General features: G+C 31.8%; 1 protein-coding gene across 1 annotated transcript in view; it reads right to left on the bottom strand.

The window, feature by feature from the left end:
- Positions 1 to 13,553, bottom strand: part of LOC114331587 (uncharacterized) — a 71,482-nt gene extending 57,929 nt beyond the window's left edge. Inside the window, exon 1 of the mRNA XM_028281194.2 lies at positions 12,860 to 13,553. Coding sequence (XP_028136995.1) covers positions 12,860 to 13,421 — 562 coding nt within the window. The 5' untranslated portion in view covers positions 13,422 to 13,553. The remainder of the gene's footprint in view (positions 1 to 12,859) is intronic.
- Between the last annotated feature and the right edge of the window lie 4,003 nt (positions 13,554 to 17,556).

The following is a 17,556-nucleotide window of genomic DNA, read 5'->3' on the forward strand; positions in this document are numbered from 1 at the left end:
CAGCCCCCTCCAGACCAAAACCACATTTTTTAAGTAGTATGGATATCTATAATTATAACTTATATGTTTTTTGCAGCCGATTTTGATGATTGATGATGAACATAGTTATAAACAAATGAAGATCAAAAAACGGCAAATTTTCCCTTTTTTCGTCTATTACCAAAAAGTTAAGCATTTAACACAAATTTGAGAGTAAGAAGCTCATAAATCGTATAAAAACTGCAATGTGGCGTTCGCGGAATATGTCTATCCTTATTGGTTGCTTAGAAAACTGCAAAATAAATAATAGATTTTGAATTTTTATAAATATTTATAACTTATTTAAAAAAAATGACTTAGAACCTTCTGATTACACGGAATGCTAAAACTTCTTGTGCTTAAATTATATTTTAAATTTCAAAGCAATTGGTCAAATAGTTTAAAAGTGATTTAATTTGTTTACTAAAATTATTTTTTTTGCAACATTATAAGTTAGAAAATGATGAAGTTACAGTAATACTTTGGATAGTTTATGAAAAAAGAAGATTTACACTATTAATTTAATTTAAAAAAATAAAAAAAAATTCTAAATATTGCAAAATTATTTTGCAAGAACATGTGAATTAAAAAAGGGGGGGCTAACTTCGTCCCTAACTGTCCTAGGGCAATTGTTTTTCTTTCTAAATGTGTATAAAAATTCAGTCTTTCTAAATATGAAAAAACAATTTTTCTACGGGTACCGGTTAAAAAGTTATTCTAATTATTTTTAAGTAAGCAAAAAATAGACATGTTTTTGCAAAATAAATTTACACTGTTTAAAATTGCTTTTTGCCACTTTTATTTAATTAAGTTAAGAGTATAAAATGGGCTTCTCAGTACGGCCCTGAATGACCTAACGAAAGGTGTGTTTATTTCTGGTCTCAACAAAATGGCAAATTTTGTGCAGAAAATGTAATAGTTTATTTATAAATAGTTCAGTGACAAGTTTATTAGATACCAGTAAGTGCATCCATCGTATTATTTTTGTTTAACATAACGTGGTAAACCAGTTTTGGCTAATTCTTATTTAATAACATCGATAAGGTACGATATAAGCTACAATTTATTCCAGTTTTGTTACTGGTTTAATTACATGCTTAATTACTGGTCAGGTCCGTATTAGTTTTGAACACATGTCTCGTATTAAATTTAAAAATGGAACCTAACATTCAGAGTCTCTCTGACTCGCAACATGTACAACAACCGCAGACAAATACCAATAAAACCTATTCATTAGTAACTTCTTCTTCTTTTCCGTCGAAACTGCAAGCGATTGTCTTCAGCGCCTTAGAAAATACGAAGCTGCAAGATTACTTAATTCCGTTGGGCAATCTAATTCAACCAAAAAACATTATCTTTTCGTCTCGATTGTCGAACAATCGGATATGTATGTACCTTTCAAGCAAACAACTGGTGAACGAATTTATGCAAAAGCACGGACAAATAAAAATCGAGAATAATATTGTACAAGCTAGAAGACTGATTTCTCCAGCCGAACGTATTGTTTTGTCAAACGTATGTCCCAGTATACCACACAGTTTGTTAACTGATTATTTACAAAAAATAGGACTTAATCTTATCTCCCCAGTCACCTTCCTAAAAATCAATTCTAATCTTCCTGAATACAATCATATTTTGAGCTTCAGAAGACAAATTTACGTTAGTCCTCACAATATCTCCTTACCCGACTCATTCCTTTTAGACTTCGATAATACAACATATCGAATTTTCTTAGAAACTATGGCCTGTTATACCTGCAAAAAGGCTGGACACATCGCCACAAACTGTCCCGATAAAATGGAATCACTAGCAAATTCAAATAACAGTCAACCGATCTCTTCTACCTTACCCGAAACTATGCCTCAACCTACAGCTACAATTCTATCTCACGAACAAATTCCTATCGAAGAAAGCTCAGCAAATAATCTAAACAATCCTAATATAGAAGAAAGTCAAGAAGATAGCACCATGGACACCTCCATACCCATTAATGTCGACCTTCAGTCAAAACGTAGTATCAGCGAGGTTCTCACTTCTCCAGAAACAAGTCATACAGAAAAACCCTTTACTGTACCTACATCTAAACCTAAAGCCAAGAAGATTAAAAGCGACGAGGAGCATGTAACATCGAAATCATCAAAATCATATAACCTTGAACCTGTCAAAAATTTTATCCAAAATCGTTCGACCCCTTTTGTCCTCAATTATGACCAACTGAACCTTCGTATTAGCAATATTACTGGCGCGAAAAATCCTATTGATATCATTATTCAAGATTTTACTCCCGACCTAATGCAATTACACCATATGTTAACTGAAGTTTCTACACAATTGAAAAACAGATCATTCAAACGCTTTATCAACACTCTCAACAAGAAAATCCTACGACACTTGGGTAACAAGCTCTCTGAATCCGAGGGCGAGTCATCTCAGGTTAGCCAGTAAACTTACATTTTCATATAATAAAATTCACTAAGCTACTGGAGTAGAATACAGATAAATTTTTCCATCGACTACCAACCTTTCAAACACTTATTTCTGAATTTTCTATTGCGGTTTTATCTGCTAAGCTCTATGCAGTGCTCAAAGCTATCATGCATATGGATTCTAATGGCATTTCTGATTCAGTTAACTTAGTGATTCATTAAGCGCTCTTCAAACCCTTAAACAGATCTATCCGCAATATCCTATTGAGAAACACATAAATTCGAACTGATGCAGGCTCAAGAAAACGCTAGACGAACTAGATTTTTATAGATACCATTCCACATTGGCATTACAGGCAACGAAAAATCCAACCAGTGCGCGAGTGAAATTGCCGTATGTGCTAATATAGAAAAGATGAGTGCCGAAATACCGCGAGTGATATAAAAGCTTACATTAAGATTCGTGTTTTGTGCAAGTGGACATACCTAATGTATAAGTAATTTATTGGGCACTAATTACTCAATGGACAATATTGTAACATTTCTGAAATCCATACGAATATTTTATAGAATTTACCTTTGTATTCTGTAGCCGCCGCTAATCACCATTAAGGTGGATGCGGCTATACTTTCTAAATAAAAAAAAAAAAATGGGCTTCTTTCATAAACTCTCCGAAGTATTACTGTAACCTCATAATTTTCTGACTTGTAGTGTTGCAAAAAAAATTAATTTGGGATAAATAAATAAAATAACTTTTAAACTATTTGACCAATTGCTTTGAAATTTAAAATATAATTTAAGCACAAGAAGTCTCAGCATTCCGTGTAATAAGAAGGTTCTAACTTAATTTTTTACATAAGTTATGAACATTTATTTAATTTCAAAATTTATGACTTATTTTGTAATTTTATAAGCAACAAATAAGGATAGACATATTCAGCGAACGTCATATTGCAGTTTTTTAAATGACTTTATTTGTTTCTTATTCCCAAATTTGTTTAGAATGCTTCACTTGTCAGTAATAGACGAAAAAATCGAATTTTCATTTGTTTATAACTATGTATATCATCAAAATCAGCTGCAGGAAACATATAGGTTGTTAATATAGATGTCCATACTATTCAAAAAATTTGGTTTTGGCCTAGAGGGGGATGTGTCACGAGAAAAATCTTATTTCTCTGGACTATTAGTGGTATGATAAGATACGGCCTCCTCACGTATCGCAGTCGTCAGTTAAAACAAATATTAAAGAGTAAAACCGTTTACTTTATTTCACGTTAAGAATAGAACATTGCGAAGATAGCCCAATGCATTTTTTATGAACGATAGAAGCGCGCCGATGCCACGCCTTACTGATTCGAATGAATCGTATATCGGCAGTCGAGAATCCACCCGTGCGCGAGAAGATTGGCAACACTGATCTCCCTAAGCGTAATGTTCTATTCTTAACGTGAAATAAAGTATATTGTTTTTGTTGTTAAAGATATCACAGAAACTAAAACAATAAAATGTTCACAAAGTATGAGACTACAACATAATTTCAATGTATGTACCATTTCGACCATTACGTCCTTTGTACCATTTCTTCCGTACAGGGTGTCTCAAACTTTTGTTTCAAAAATATCAGAGATATTCAAAAAACAAGACGAAAATATGATTTTGACCAAGAGATAATGCCTACCGACACAGAGGTCGTCCACCAACACGTTGGACTCATGATCTAAAACGTTGTCATAAGAATTTGATAAAAGAGGCACAAGCGAAGAATGAATGATGTTCCCTTTAAGAACAGATTTCTGGATAAACAAACGTGAAATTCTGACTTATGTTTAATGAAGGTTAACCTAAGTTAAGTCTAATAGACTAGGGCGCATTTGTAAAAATATTAGTACATTTGGATGTTGAGAGGTGACTCATATTTTTTTGCAGAAACTGTTTGAAAATAACTTATTTAATAATATTTGAGTTTTCCTCCCACTCAGAAACGTCCGGAACATTGTTTAAGTAATCAAAATGTCAAAAAATTTAGGAAAAATTCGATTTTTTTCTTCGTTTTTTGATTATAGCTTAAAGAGTATTTATTTTCGAGAAAAGTTGCACAAACATAAAAGTTGCGTAATTAAATTTCCTACAACATAGGTGTAGCTAAAAATTTTAAAAATTGTCACCTTTGCTGCAAAATAGCAATAATTGCGAAAAACCATACAAAACAAGCATTCGCATTTTACATTGTTCAACCATTCGTGCTACACTTTGGTCCTTCAAATTTCAATCACAAAAAATATATGATATAATAAAACAACACTGTAAATTTCATTAAGATCGGTTTAACAGATTTTGCAAAATAAATTTTGCAATCCAGCTTTCGCAAAAAAAATTTATTTTAAAAATGTTGTAGGACTGAAAATAAAGCAGACAGCAATTAGAATTTTTTGCGTATAGAAGAATACAGTACCTTCCATTTGCAATTTTACAAAATTAAAATCGGTTAACTACCACTGCGTCAGGAATTTTTTAAATTAACATTAATTTTTGGTGCTACGCGCAGGACAGCGGATACGTTTGCTCTGATTGGGCATTCCAATGACCTTTGATAATGATTGATAAATTTTAAATTTTAGTACATTTCGATATAAACAAATAAATTTGTTTAAACATAATAAAAACACATACTCTGTCCTTTGAAATAACATTTTTTAGCAAAAACTTCCTTTGTTCATATATTTTAACTTAGAGAATAAAAGTGTATATTTTAAACATATGCAATTGTTTAATCAATATTTCACGAACAATAATCAAATTAGTTGATTGTTGTGGAATTAAAATATTAAAATACAACAAAATATAGAGTAAGAAAATAATATGTATGTATCATGTAGCCAAGAAGTATGAACATTCCTTTGAGGTTAAAAACGTGGAAAATTATCGATCGAAAACTTACCCAATCGCATATAAGTACAGACAATGGGACAAAGGAAGCAATTGTTTTTCAGGCGGGACTAAATATTTTGACATAAGAGAAAAGTGTTGTTGTCGAGAGAAAATCATTCTTTTCGTTGCACTTATTAAAAACGATTTTATCTCAAAACAAGGCGGGGATGTTATTATGTATCACTTTATCAATTAAAGATAGAGTAAAAATTTTAATTTTTTAATTATAACGCGGGCGCATAAATTTGATACACCCTGTATATTGTTTTGTAACTATTTAGTAGAAGGTAGCTTTTATGCAGTGGGTCAACCCTTAATGAGTTTTTTCCTGAAGACTTAAAGACATTTGTAAACAAAGTGAAGTGAAAATACAATTTATTTCGGATTATAATTTAAAAAGATTGTTTGTTACGGGAAAGGTAATATCCACAGGTAGCTGTAATTACAAGTTTTTAGGAAACTAAAGGTAGAGAGATTTGGAATTTTAAGACTGTTTGTTTAAGCACAAGAGTATTTGTATAATTTCCGGAAAGTGATTAGGATGAGTAGAAGTATTGTTTGAAAGAATGCCTGGTTTTTCGAATGAAAAAGAGGAGTGTGGAAAGAGAAATGTTTCTGAATGGCTTGGCAATTTGGAATGGGGAAAGGGAAGTTTGAATGTTGAGACAGTTTTGGAAAAGAAAGAGGATTGTGTAGCCGGCATCCGAGAAGGGCAGTCGAAAAGTTTTCGCGGATAGTTCAGAAGCAAGTACTAGTGGTTGTTTGTTAGTGGAGAGTAGCTGAAAAGTGGAACGAGATACAAATCAAATCGAGAAGAAATACCTCTTTGATTCTGTAAAGTCCAAGAGAGTAAGTTACAAGAATTATCGTTATTAAAATTATTTGTGACACCAAGTAAAAAAGATACTTGGGTCTCAGGAGATTATTATTGAGAGAAAGAGAGGAGAGAGTTTTGGAGTTTATTGAACGAGTACTGGTCAAAAGCGGCCTGGCTTGTGTTTTGGAGAAATAGTTGCTGGTATGCTGCTGGATTGATCCTGAGAACGGAGAGGGCTTAGATTGGTAGCCTAACATAATCAACAAGGAAGAGCTGTTTGGGTCAAGAGGAGATATCATTGTGTGTGAATCAAAAAGGTCAGTCAATAACTTATGTGATAGATGTTCTTTACAATCAGAAGTTAAAAATTTTGCGTAAGAGCATATGAATTAAGATTCCAACATTTCAAGAATTTAATAGGAAGTATAAGTAGTTTTGCAAATACCTAAATTTGTTTGATTAGCTTATTTCATTAATCGTATCAGGAACAAAGCGATAAATATTTGTTTGAGTTAGATTAATATATGGTAAAAGTTTCATTTGGACAATTATGCCCACAGGATTTAATTGATAGATTTTCAGAGCATTGCTTTTGATAATAAAGGTATTATTTGTATGTGCTTATTTATTATTTTTCTATTTATTTCCTTTTCCTATTTTATCCCGATAAGGATCAACTAAGAGATACTGAAGCCACGAGAAAGGATAAGTATAACCTAAGATAATTTAGTTATTTTTTTATGACAAAAAGGCACCCTGAAATGTTTTCTTAATTTTGTTTGTATGATTTGCGTCAATTCAATAATTAATTAAATAAATACTAATTAAAATAAAAGTAATAGAAAGCAGATCATAATAACGTGGCGACCAACTGAAAGTATCTCTGGTTGTAAATTTGAAAGGATAGGAAACGGAAAAAGAGGTGAAGGAAAATTTATTTGCCCGTCCGAAAAAGTTGATATATTTAAAATTTATGAAATATTTTGTTTGAGTTATTTTTTTATCTAGGTACAATTTTACATATTTATTTTATTTTTGATTGATTTGAATTTTAATAAATTTAAAAATTTGTGTGATAAATTGATTATATTTGGGAAGAGAAAAATTTTCGTCTCTACAGCATACAAGGTATTTTCGAATTTCGTATCAGGCGGGGATAAATTTTAACTACATGCCGACCACCAGAAGCAAAAGCAAAGAAAACAAAAAACAAGAGGAACATTTAGAACAAGAAGAACATTTCGAACAAGAAGAACATATAGAACAAGAAAACACTTTCGAAACAACAATCATGGCATCAGAAAAGCAGGAATTATAAGGAATAGATAAATTATTACAACTGATGCAACTCCAGTCACAAAAAATGGAAGAAAATCAAAGGGAAACACAACGAAAAATGGACGAAACACAACAAAAAATGGGTCAAAAAATGGATGAATCACAACAAAAAATGGATCAAAAAATGGATGAATCACAACAAGAAATGGATCAAAAAATGGATGAAACACAACAAAAAATGAAACAAGCAATAGAAGAAAATAATATAAAAATGGGAAAGCGTGTGGACAAATATGAAAATGAAGTAAAAGCTTGTTTAGAAAATGTTAGGAAAGAAATGGCGGAACAAGACAAGAAGATAGAAGAAATGGAAGCAAAATTTGAAAATGCTTTACAAGAAGACAGGCGAGAAATAGAGAGAAAAATGAAGGAAATCAGGAATCAACAAAATTCCGGAGAAAGAAGAGAAACGATTATCCATAGTACAGAGGATGTGAAAATAAGATTTGGCGGGGATGTAAAAAAATTACACACAGTAATTTTAATAGATAATTTAAAAAAGAAAGTACGATACATTGGTAACTTCGAAACAGCCAAAGAAACGATAAGGAACCATCTAAAAGATGAGGCGAGTTTATGGTTTGATAGTAAAGAAGAAGAATTGGACAATTGGCATAAATTCGAACAAAAGTTCCTGAGTTATTTCTGGGGAAAAATACAACAGATGGAAATAAACAAGGAGTTGCAAAATGGGAGATACCATGATAGAATGGGCATTTCAGAAAAAACCTACATTACAATTATTCATCCGAACAGCTAGTAGAACTGATAGCCAGACATTTTGAAGATACCTTAGAAGATCACATAACTTTACAAAACTACAAAGATATCGACAGTTTGTGCCAATTATTACAAATACGAGAAGCAAAAAGGAGAGAAAGAGAAATAAGAAGATCGCAAGAAAATTATAGACAACGCGAAAATCAAGACTATAGAGATAGAAGACAAAGCTTTAGGAGAGATTATGCAAGAAGAGAATTTATTCCGAGGAGGGAAAACGAAAATAGAGACAACGGAAGAGGAAACTATGAACAAAGAAATCGGCAATGGAACGAAGACAGATATCGAGAAAACCAGAATAGAACTAACACCCGCACATATCAAGAAGACAAATATAATAAGAGAAGGAATGAACAGGAAAACCGTGAAAACCGATACGGGTCCGACAGACCAAGAGAAAATAGAAGATCGGTAAACAATACGCAAATAGGTGAATATGAGGATGAGAGACAAAGCGACGAAAGAAGGAGCGAAGAAGAACAGCAGGCGTTTTTTCACGAAGGCGTTCACTAGACACAAAAAAACAAACAGGAATTTTTTGTCACCCGAACGAATTTATTAAATTAGCAGGAAATAATAATAAAAGAAGTGGAGTAAATTTAAAAATTGTAGATGGTTTTATCAATGAGAAACCGATTAAAATTATGATTGATACTGTTCGGAAATTATTGATTAACAGGAAATTAATAGAAGAGGTTGATTTAACGAATTTAATTTACAAAATTCCCAGGGTAAATTTAGTGGGCGCAAAGAAACGGACTTTGGCGACAATAAATAAAGGAATACGAATAAGGGTTCGATTGGGGAAGAATATTTATGCACTACAATGTGTTATAATGCCGAACATGATGCATGATATGATCGTAGGAGTGGACGAATTGTCAGAAAAACATGTGGTGAGATATTTCAAAAATAACACGATGAAAATCACAGAGGAAAAAGAAGAAGAACAGGACATTCTGGAAATGGACAAGGAACATGAGAAACGGAAAAAGGAAAATTTAGACAAAAAACAAACGGTGAAAATGAATTTGGCAATGAAGCAAGGACAGAACAGAAAGAGGAGAAAGCAACAGAAGATAATTAAAGAAGATGAAGCCTGGGATTCCTCGAAAGAAGAGATGAGCCCAGAAGAAGAAAAAGAAAAAAAAAAGATTGACAAAAGAAAATGAAGCTTGGGATTCTTCAAAAGAAGAGATGAGCACAGAAGAAGAAAAAGAAGAAAAGAGATTGACAAAGGAAAATGAAGCTTGGGATTCCTCAAAAGAAGAGATGAGCCAAGAAGAAGAAGAGATCAGAATAGAAAAGGAAGGCGAAAGAGATACAATTGAAACTGTAGTATTTGAAGAAGAAGTATGTGAAATGGAGGAGGCAGAATACACAATAAATATGTGTAAAGAGTAGGAGGAAAAAGAAAGACAATTGATATGTGGAGAAGAAAAGGAGAAGGAACTGCGTGTAATATTGAGGGAGTATGAAAATTTAATAAATGAAGAAAACAAAGTAGCCAAGAAGTATGAACATTCCTACGTTAAAAACGTAGAAAATTTTCCATCGAAAACTTACCCAATCCCATATAAGTACAGACAATGGGACAAAGGAAGCAATTGTTTTTCAGGCGGGACTAAATATTTTGAAATAAGAGAAAAGTGTTGTTGTCGAGAGAAAATCATTCTTTTCGTTGCACTTATTAAAAACGATTTTATCTCAAAACAAGGCGGGGATGTTATTATGTCTCACTTTATCCATTAAAGACAGAGTAAAAATTTTAATTTTTTAATTATAACGCGGGCACATAAATTTTATACACCCTGTATATTGTTTTGTAACTATTTAGTAGAAGGTAGCTTTTATGCAGTGGGTCTACCCTTAATGAGTTTTTTCCTGAAGACTTAAAGACATTTGTAAACAAAGTGAAGTGAAAATACAATTTATTTCGGATTATAATTTAAAAAGATTGTTTGTTACGGGAAAGGTAAGATCCACAGGTAGCTGTAATTATTAGTTTTTAGGAAAATAAAGGTAGAGAGATTTGGAATTTTAAGTCTGTTTGTTTAAGCACACGAGTATTTGTATAATTTCCGGAAAGTGATTAGGATGAGTAGAAGTATTGTTTGAAAGAATGCCTGGTTTTTCGAATGAAAAAGAGGCATGTGGAAAGAGAAATGTTTCTGATTGGCTTGGCAATTTGGAATGGGGAAAGGGAAGTTTGAATGTTGAGACAGTTCTGGAAAAGAAAGAGGATTGTGTAGCCGGTATCCGAGAAGGGCAGTCGAAAAGTTTTCGCGGATAGTTCAGAAGCAAGTACTAGTGGTTGTTTGTTAGTGGAGAGTAGCTGAAAAGTGGAACGAGATACAAATCAAATCGAGAAGAAATACCTCTTTGATTCTCTAAAGTCCAAGAGAGTAAGTTACAAGAATTATCGTTATTAACCTTCGGATGACCAAGCGTGGGAAATTGTGACCCCAGCGTAAGTTTTTCTTTAATAAATTCAAAAGTTTTTTTAATTTTTAACTTATTATTTTTTTATTTGACTTTAATATCATTCTAGATATCCTCATATCTTGAAATAAAAAAAATTCCCTATATTTTACGAATAAAAAATATATTCTGAAGTTGATGTTTAGTAAAATAGCGTCTATTATGTGTAATTACAAGTAGTTTTACGCTAATAACGTCGACTTTGCAAAGTAACAAGACACTTACTCACAACATACACACTACACTTGACACTAATACTCATGTTGTGAGTGGCTGAATGACATAAAGTCCATGCCGAAAAAAAATAAAAAAAAAATTTTTTTGTTAATTGTCATTTTTGACCTGGGGTCATTTCCCCCCCCCCCCTTGGTCATCCGTGTAACAAAAAAAGGTTGGTCATCGGAAGGTTAAAATTATTTGTGACACCAAGTAAAAAAGATAGTTGGGTCTCAGGAGATTATTATTGAGAGAAAGAGAGGAGAGAGTTTTGGAGTTTATTGAACGAGTACTGGTCAAAAGATTGTGTTTTGGAGAAATAGTTGCTGGTATGCTGCTGGATTGATGCTGAGAACGGAGAGGGCTTTGATTGGTAGCCTAACATAATCAAAAAGGAAGAGCTGTTTGGGTCAAGAGGAGACATCATTTTGTGTGAATCAAAAAGGTCAGTCAATAACTTATGTGATAGATGTTCTTTATAATCAGAAGTTAAGAATTTTGCGTAAAAGTCTATGAATTAAAATTCCAACATTTCAAAAATTTAATAGGAAGTATAAGTAGTTTTGCAAATACCTAAATTTGTTTGTTTAGCTTATTTTATTAATGGTATCAGGAACAAAGCGATAAATATTTGTTCGAATTAGATCAATTATATGGTAAAAGTTTCATTTGGACAATTATGCCCACAGGATTTAATTGATTGCTTTTCAGAGCATTGCTTTTGATAATAAAGGTATTTGTATGTGCTTATTTATGATTTTTCTATATATTTCCTTTTCCTATTTTATCCCGATAAGGATCAACTAAGAGATACTGAAGCCAGGAGAAAGGATAAGTATAACCTAATTGAGTTATTTTTTTATGACAAAAAGGCACCCTGAAATTTTTTCTTTTTTTTTGTATGATTTGCGTCAATTCAATAATTAATTAAATAAATACTAATTAAAATAGAAGTAATAGAAAGCAGATCATAACAGTAGGTATATTAGATAAAGATTGGATGAAATTTTGGTGGAAATCAACTTGGGTGAATCGAACAGCAAAATTAAGCAAAACGGTAGCACCAAAAATTAAGGTTTATTCATAAAACTTCCTGATACCGTGGAAGTTAACAGATTTTACTTTTGCAAATTGCAAAAGAAAGGAAAGTATTCTTCTATATGTAAAAAAATTAAACTTGCTATCTGCTTTATTTTCAGTCCTGCAACATTTTGAGAAAATGATTTTTTTTGAGAAAGCCGGATTGCAAGATTTATTCTGCAAAATCTGTTAAATCGATCTTAGTGAAATTTACAGTATTCTTTTATTATATGATAAAGTTTCCTGGGTAGAATATAAAGATCCTAAGTGTAGCATAAACGGTTGAAAACGTAATATGCGATTACTTGTTTTTTATGGTTTTTTTTTTCGCAATTATTGCTATTTTACAACATGGGTGGCAATTATTAAAATTTTTAGCTAATCCTATATTGTAGGAAATTTAACTACGCAATTTTTATGTCAGTACAACTTTTCTGGGAAATGAACATTTTTAAAGTTATAATCAAAAAACCAAGAAAAAAATCGAATTTTTCCTTCATTTCTTGACATTTTGATTATTTAAACAATATTCCGGACTTATTTGAGTGGGAGGATAACTCAAATATTATTATATATGAGTTATTTTCAAGCCATTTCTGCAAAAAAATATGAGTCACCTCTCAATATCCAAATGTACGATGTGCCCTGGTCTATAACCTAAAAGGAGTAGTGACACCGCGAGGGAAAATAAATTTAATAATGTCTGTTTTAATAATCGTTCTCTAAGTGGATAATGACAAAACAAAAAATAAAAGAAATACATTTACTTACCTCCATCAAAAAACGTTTTGAGAGTGGATTGATACCCTTTGCCTAATTCGCTAACTTGTTCAGGATGGTAATGCTTAAAAGCGGAGGAAATTCCATGAAATTTTCCATACGTTTTAAAAATTATCTCGTACATTTTACTATTTAGTGGCACTTTCTTAGGATGGATTATGTAGTCTTCTATCTTTAAATTTTCCATTACCAATTTTTCTTTTCCTTTTTTCGAGCTCGTTGCAAAACATCTTGGTATATGGCTAAAAATTTCAGCTTTAGGATAAGACTTTTGGAACGCTTCTAAAGCTGGAATCACGTTTTTATAAAAATGCACTTCGTTGTTAAAACACATCGACATCAATTTGGTAGTTTCTTCAGAACCTGTGAGACATTGTTTAACGACTAGATGATGCTCTTTTCCTGTGTTTTTGTGTTTCAATGATAAGAATACAATCTCACCTAAATGTCCCTGACCTTTTTGATTACCTTCATGTTCTTCAATTTCGAAGTTTTCTATCTTTTCATCATTTAAAGACTCTTCCACTAGATCACATATATCTTTTGGTATCATCTTTTTACGGAATTAAAACAGTACTATCAAACTCTAAGTATTTTCTCGAATATATGTTTATAGTAGTGTGATTAAATAATTTAAGAGATGATAATCATATCTAAGAATCCAAGGCCAACACGTTTTATTTATTATTGTAGCTAAAAGAGTATGATCATTCCTCTAAATATTATTATTTTATTAAATATAATTTTTGTTCATTATTGATTTGTCTAATTGCGCAACGCCTGCTACCTTGAACTCCTATATTTTCCATCGTCAGATAAATTAGTAATACGAGGGAAGTAGGTAGTATTAAGAAACATACTACATTGTGTACCTATTCGCTATGAGCTTCGCTAGTATTGCCAACTAGCGAATTAAGGGTGCAAATTTTACCGGAAATTTAATGAGAAAATTATTGCGAATAATAGTTATAGTCCTGTCGCCGGGGGGGGGGGGGGGGGGGGGGGGGGGTACAACGGCCTCCTTTATTCAGATGGACTTACCGAAGTTTTCTTATGTATTTTGACCCGTAAAACATGAATTTTTTGGGTAACAGTTGATCCGGATGTCGATAAGATTGTTATAAACAAATAACTTGAGGAATCACATAACAGCTATTTTTCGCAAAACAAAACATTTTTCTGTATTTTTTGGACCATGCTAAGCAAAAAATGTTTTTACAAGTTTTTCCTATGATGCAGATTTTTCGACATAAACGCGGTTAAACTTTCAAAAAATCGACAAATTGCAATTTTTGAACCCGAATAACTTTTGATTAAAAAATAAAATAGCAATTCTGCTTGCATCATTCGAAAGTTCAAGTCAAATTCTATCGGTTTTAATTATTTTCATTGCTAAAAATTAATTTTTTTATTTTTAAACCAAGCTATAAACACATATAGTATGGTATAACTAGACCAAAACCCAGACATCCAAAATGAAAGTTATCTTCCAACACCAAATTATTCTATATTATGGTCCACATAATGTTCAGAAAAATGTCACACCATTTTGAGCGTCGAGTAAATATTTTTAAAACTATACGATTTAGCATAAACAACCTTCTTTGCAAAAATGTTCTACATTAAATTTGAAATAAAAAAGGCTCTATGCATAATCCTTCTAAAATGAACGGTTTCAAAGTTACTGAGGTAGTATAGTAAAATATTGGTCCAAAAAAGGCCTAAACTAAAAATCAAAAGTAAAAGTTTTCCTCCAACGCCAAATTGTTCTATATAGTCCACATATTGTTCAGTAAAAAGTTACACCATTTTGAGAGTCCGGTTTTGGGGGGAGATGGCGAAGAAATCGGTAAATTAGTAGGCTTTTTACATTTTTCGTCAATATTTCTAAAACTATGCTTTAGCGTAAACAATATTCTATACAAAAATGTTCTACATAAAATTTAAAACAAAAAGATCTTACACATAATTGTTATAAAATCAACAGTTCCAGAGTTCCGGAGGGTGAAAAGTGGAGGTTTTCGATATTTTTATATTTTTTGGGCAATTTCCTACTGATTTTTATTAACAGGATTGTGTTTTATAAATCAAATTTGCTATTTCGGTGGCCGATGGTATGTTAGTGATAGTGATAAGCCCTTGAAGAAACGTCAACCTCATTACCCAAAATTATCATCAATTGCCCAAGACATATAAAAAGTATCGAAAACCTCCACTTTTCACCCTCCGTAACTCTGAAACCGTTGATTTTATAACAATTATGCATAGGACCTTTCTTGTTTTAAATTTTATGTAGAACATTTTTTGTATAGAAAATTGTTTACGCTAAAGTATAGTTTTAAAATTATTGACGAAAAACGTAAAAAGAAACTACTAATTTACCGACTTCTCCCCCATCTCCCCCCAAACCGGACGCTCAAAATGGTGTAACTTTTTACTGAACCATATGTGGACCATATAGAACAATTTGGTGTAGGAGGAAAACTTTTATTTTGGATGTCTGGGTTATGCCTTTTTTTGGACCAACTATTCTACCTCCGTAACTTTGGAACCGTTCATTTTAGAAAGATTATGCATAGGACCTGTTTTATTTCAAATTTAATGTAGAACATTTTGGTATAGAATATAAAGGTTATTCATGCTAAACCGCACAGTTTTAGAAATATTGACGAAAAACCTAAAAAACTACGAATTTACCGATTTATCCCCCCTCTCCCCCCAAACCCGACGCTCAAAATGATGTGACTTTTTTCTGAACATTATGTGGACCATATAGAACAATTTAGTGTAGGAGGAGAATTTAGATCAATTCTATCATACTAATAGTGCTTGAATTATGTTTTTAATGCATTTCTCATTTAAATTCGAACGAGTAGGCGCTCATACAGACAATTTCTACGTAGATTACGTACATTAAAACAAATGCATTGGGCACGGGAAACACTACGTGTTTATAGCTTTGTTTAACAATAAAAAAATAAATATTTAGCAATACAAATAATCGAAACCGATAGAATTTGCTTTGAACTTTCCAATGCAGTAAGCAGAATTGCTGTTTTATTTTTTAATCAAAAGTTATTCGGGTTAAAAAATTGCAATTTTTCGATTATTTGAAAGTTTAACCGCGTTCATCTCGAAAACTATGCATCCTACAAAAAAACTTGTAAGAACAGTTTTTGCTTAGAATCATCCAAAAAATACAAACAAAATGTTTTGTTTTGCGAAAAATCGCTGTTATGTGATTCCTCAAGTTCTTTGTTTATAACAATCTTATCGACATCCGGATCAACTGTTACCCAAAAAATTCGTGTTCTAAGGGTCAAAATACATAAAAAAAACTTGGGCAAGTCCATTTGAATGAAGGAGGACGTTGTACCCCACTGGCGACAAGACTATTAATAATTGTTTCAAATTTATTATTTAATTCTTGTCGTGTAATATTTACAATGTAAACGGGTAATTAAATTATTTTTTTTAAGATTTTGCTTATTATTTTGACGTATTAACTGGCGCGAATATTAGTTTCCTTTTTTCCTACTTCTGATATTTTAACAATTATCGTATACATGGCGCTTAGATTAGTAGAATATTTATATCTGAATGTAAGAAAACAAAACTTTAATATTTTAAACGTAAATATATATATTTAAGGTGAAAATATATGTCACAGCTTTGACCAACAAATATTTTTTCCTATTAATGTTTTAAATATCAATGTTTTAAATTATGTAATCACTTTGGCATGTATGTCAAATTTCCAGTAGACGTTCACTGCCTTGTCACCACTTGTGCTCACCAACTTTTAAATATCCCCTCTACCTACGAGCTCACAGCGGATAGAAACAAAAACCTTGAATTGTCAAATATGACGCATTTGCTTATTTTTGGTAGTAGTTTTGGTGTTTTTTCGTGTTTTCTGTGATTGTAATCATTTTAAAAAAGCAAAATGATCTAATTTAATGAGTGATGATGAGTGTTCGATTCCTGGTACCACTCTAGAACTGATGGAAGTAGTCAATAATGCTTTATTAGATTTATTGCCAACAAAATCCAGAGACAAAACATATAACTATTCATACAACCGTTTCATGGACTATTGTAATAATAAAAATGGAAGTTCCTTCTCAGAAAATGTTTAATTGCATACGTCTTGGAGAGTTGTTCTTTAATAAATTTGTTCTAAATCTGTTGTAAGGAAAAAATATTTCCTGTCACTAAGGAATAGTAATAGTATATTGTACAAGTTAGTGAGGAAAAGAACATATTTCTCATGAACACAGAAGTTTGTTGGCACGAGGCGAGTACCGCAAATCAAGTGAGGGAGAAATATGTCATTTTCTCAAGTGTTGTACACTGTACTTTTTTATGGATGCGTTGTTGTAAAAAACTAAGTTCTATCGACTAGCCTATCGATTAAGGATAAAAACCAGAAAGATCAATCTATATAAATTTTCTAAGATTTTGTATCCAGGCGAAGAACCAGGGTTGCCCGCACGCCACTGAACAAAAATAAGGAATGTTAGCAGTTTTTTTGTGCATTATTAAATTATGTAATAAGTTAATATAGACTAATATTATATTAAGATTATAGAATAATAATTTCTAGAATTCTGCTAAGAATCTCCTAAGTAGTTTTCAGATATCATAAGAATTAAACCTTTATTGAGATTTGTTTGTGAGACCTGCTT

Source organism: Diabrotica virgifera, chromosome 5 (assembly GCF_917563875.1).
Source record: "Diabrotica virgifera virgifera chromosome 5, PGI_DIABVI_V3a".
NCBI lineage: Eukaryota > Metazoa > Arthropoda > Insecta > Coleoptera > Chrysomelidae > Diabrotica > Diabrotica virgifera.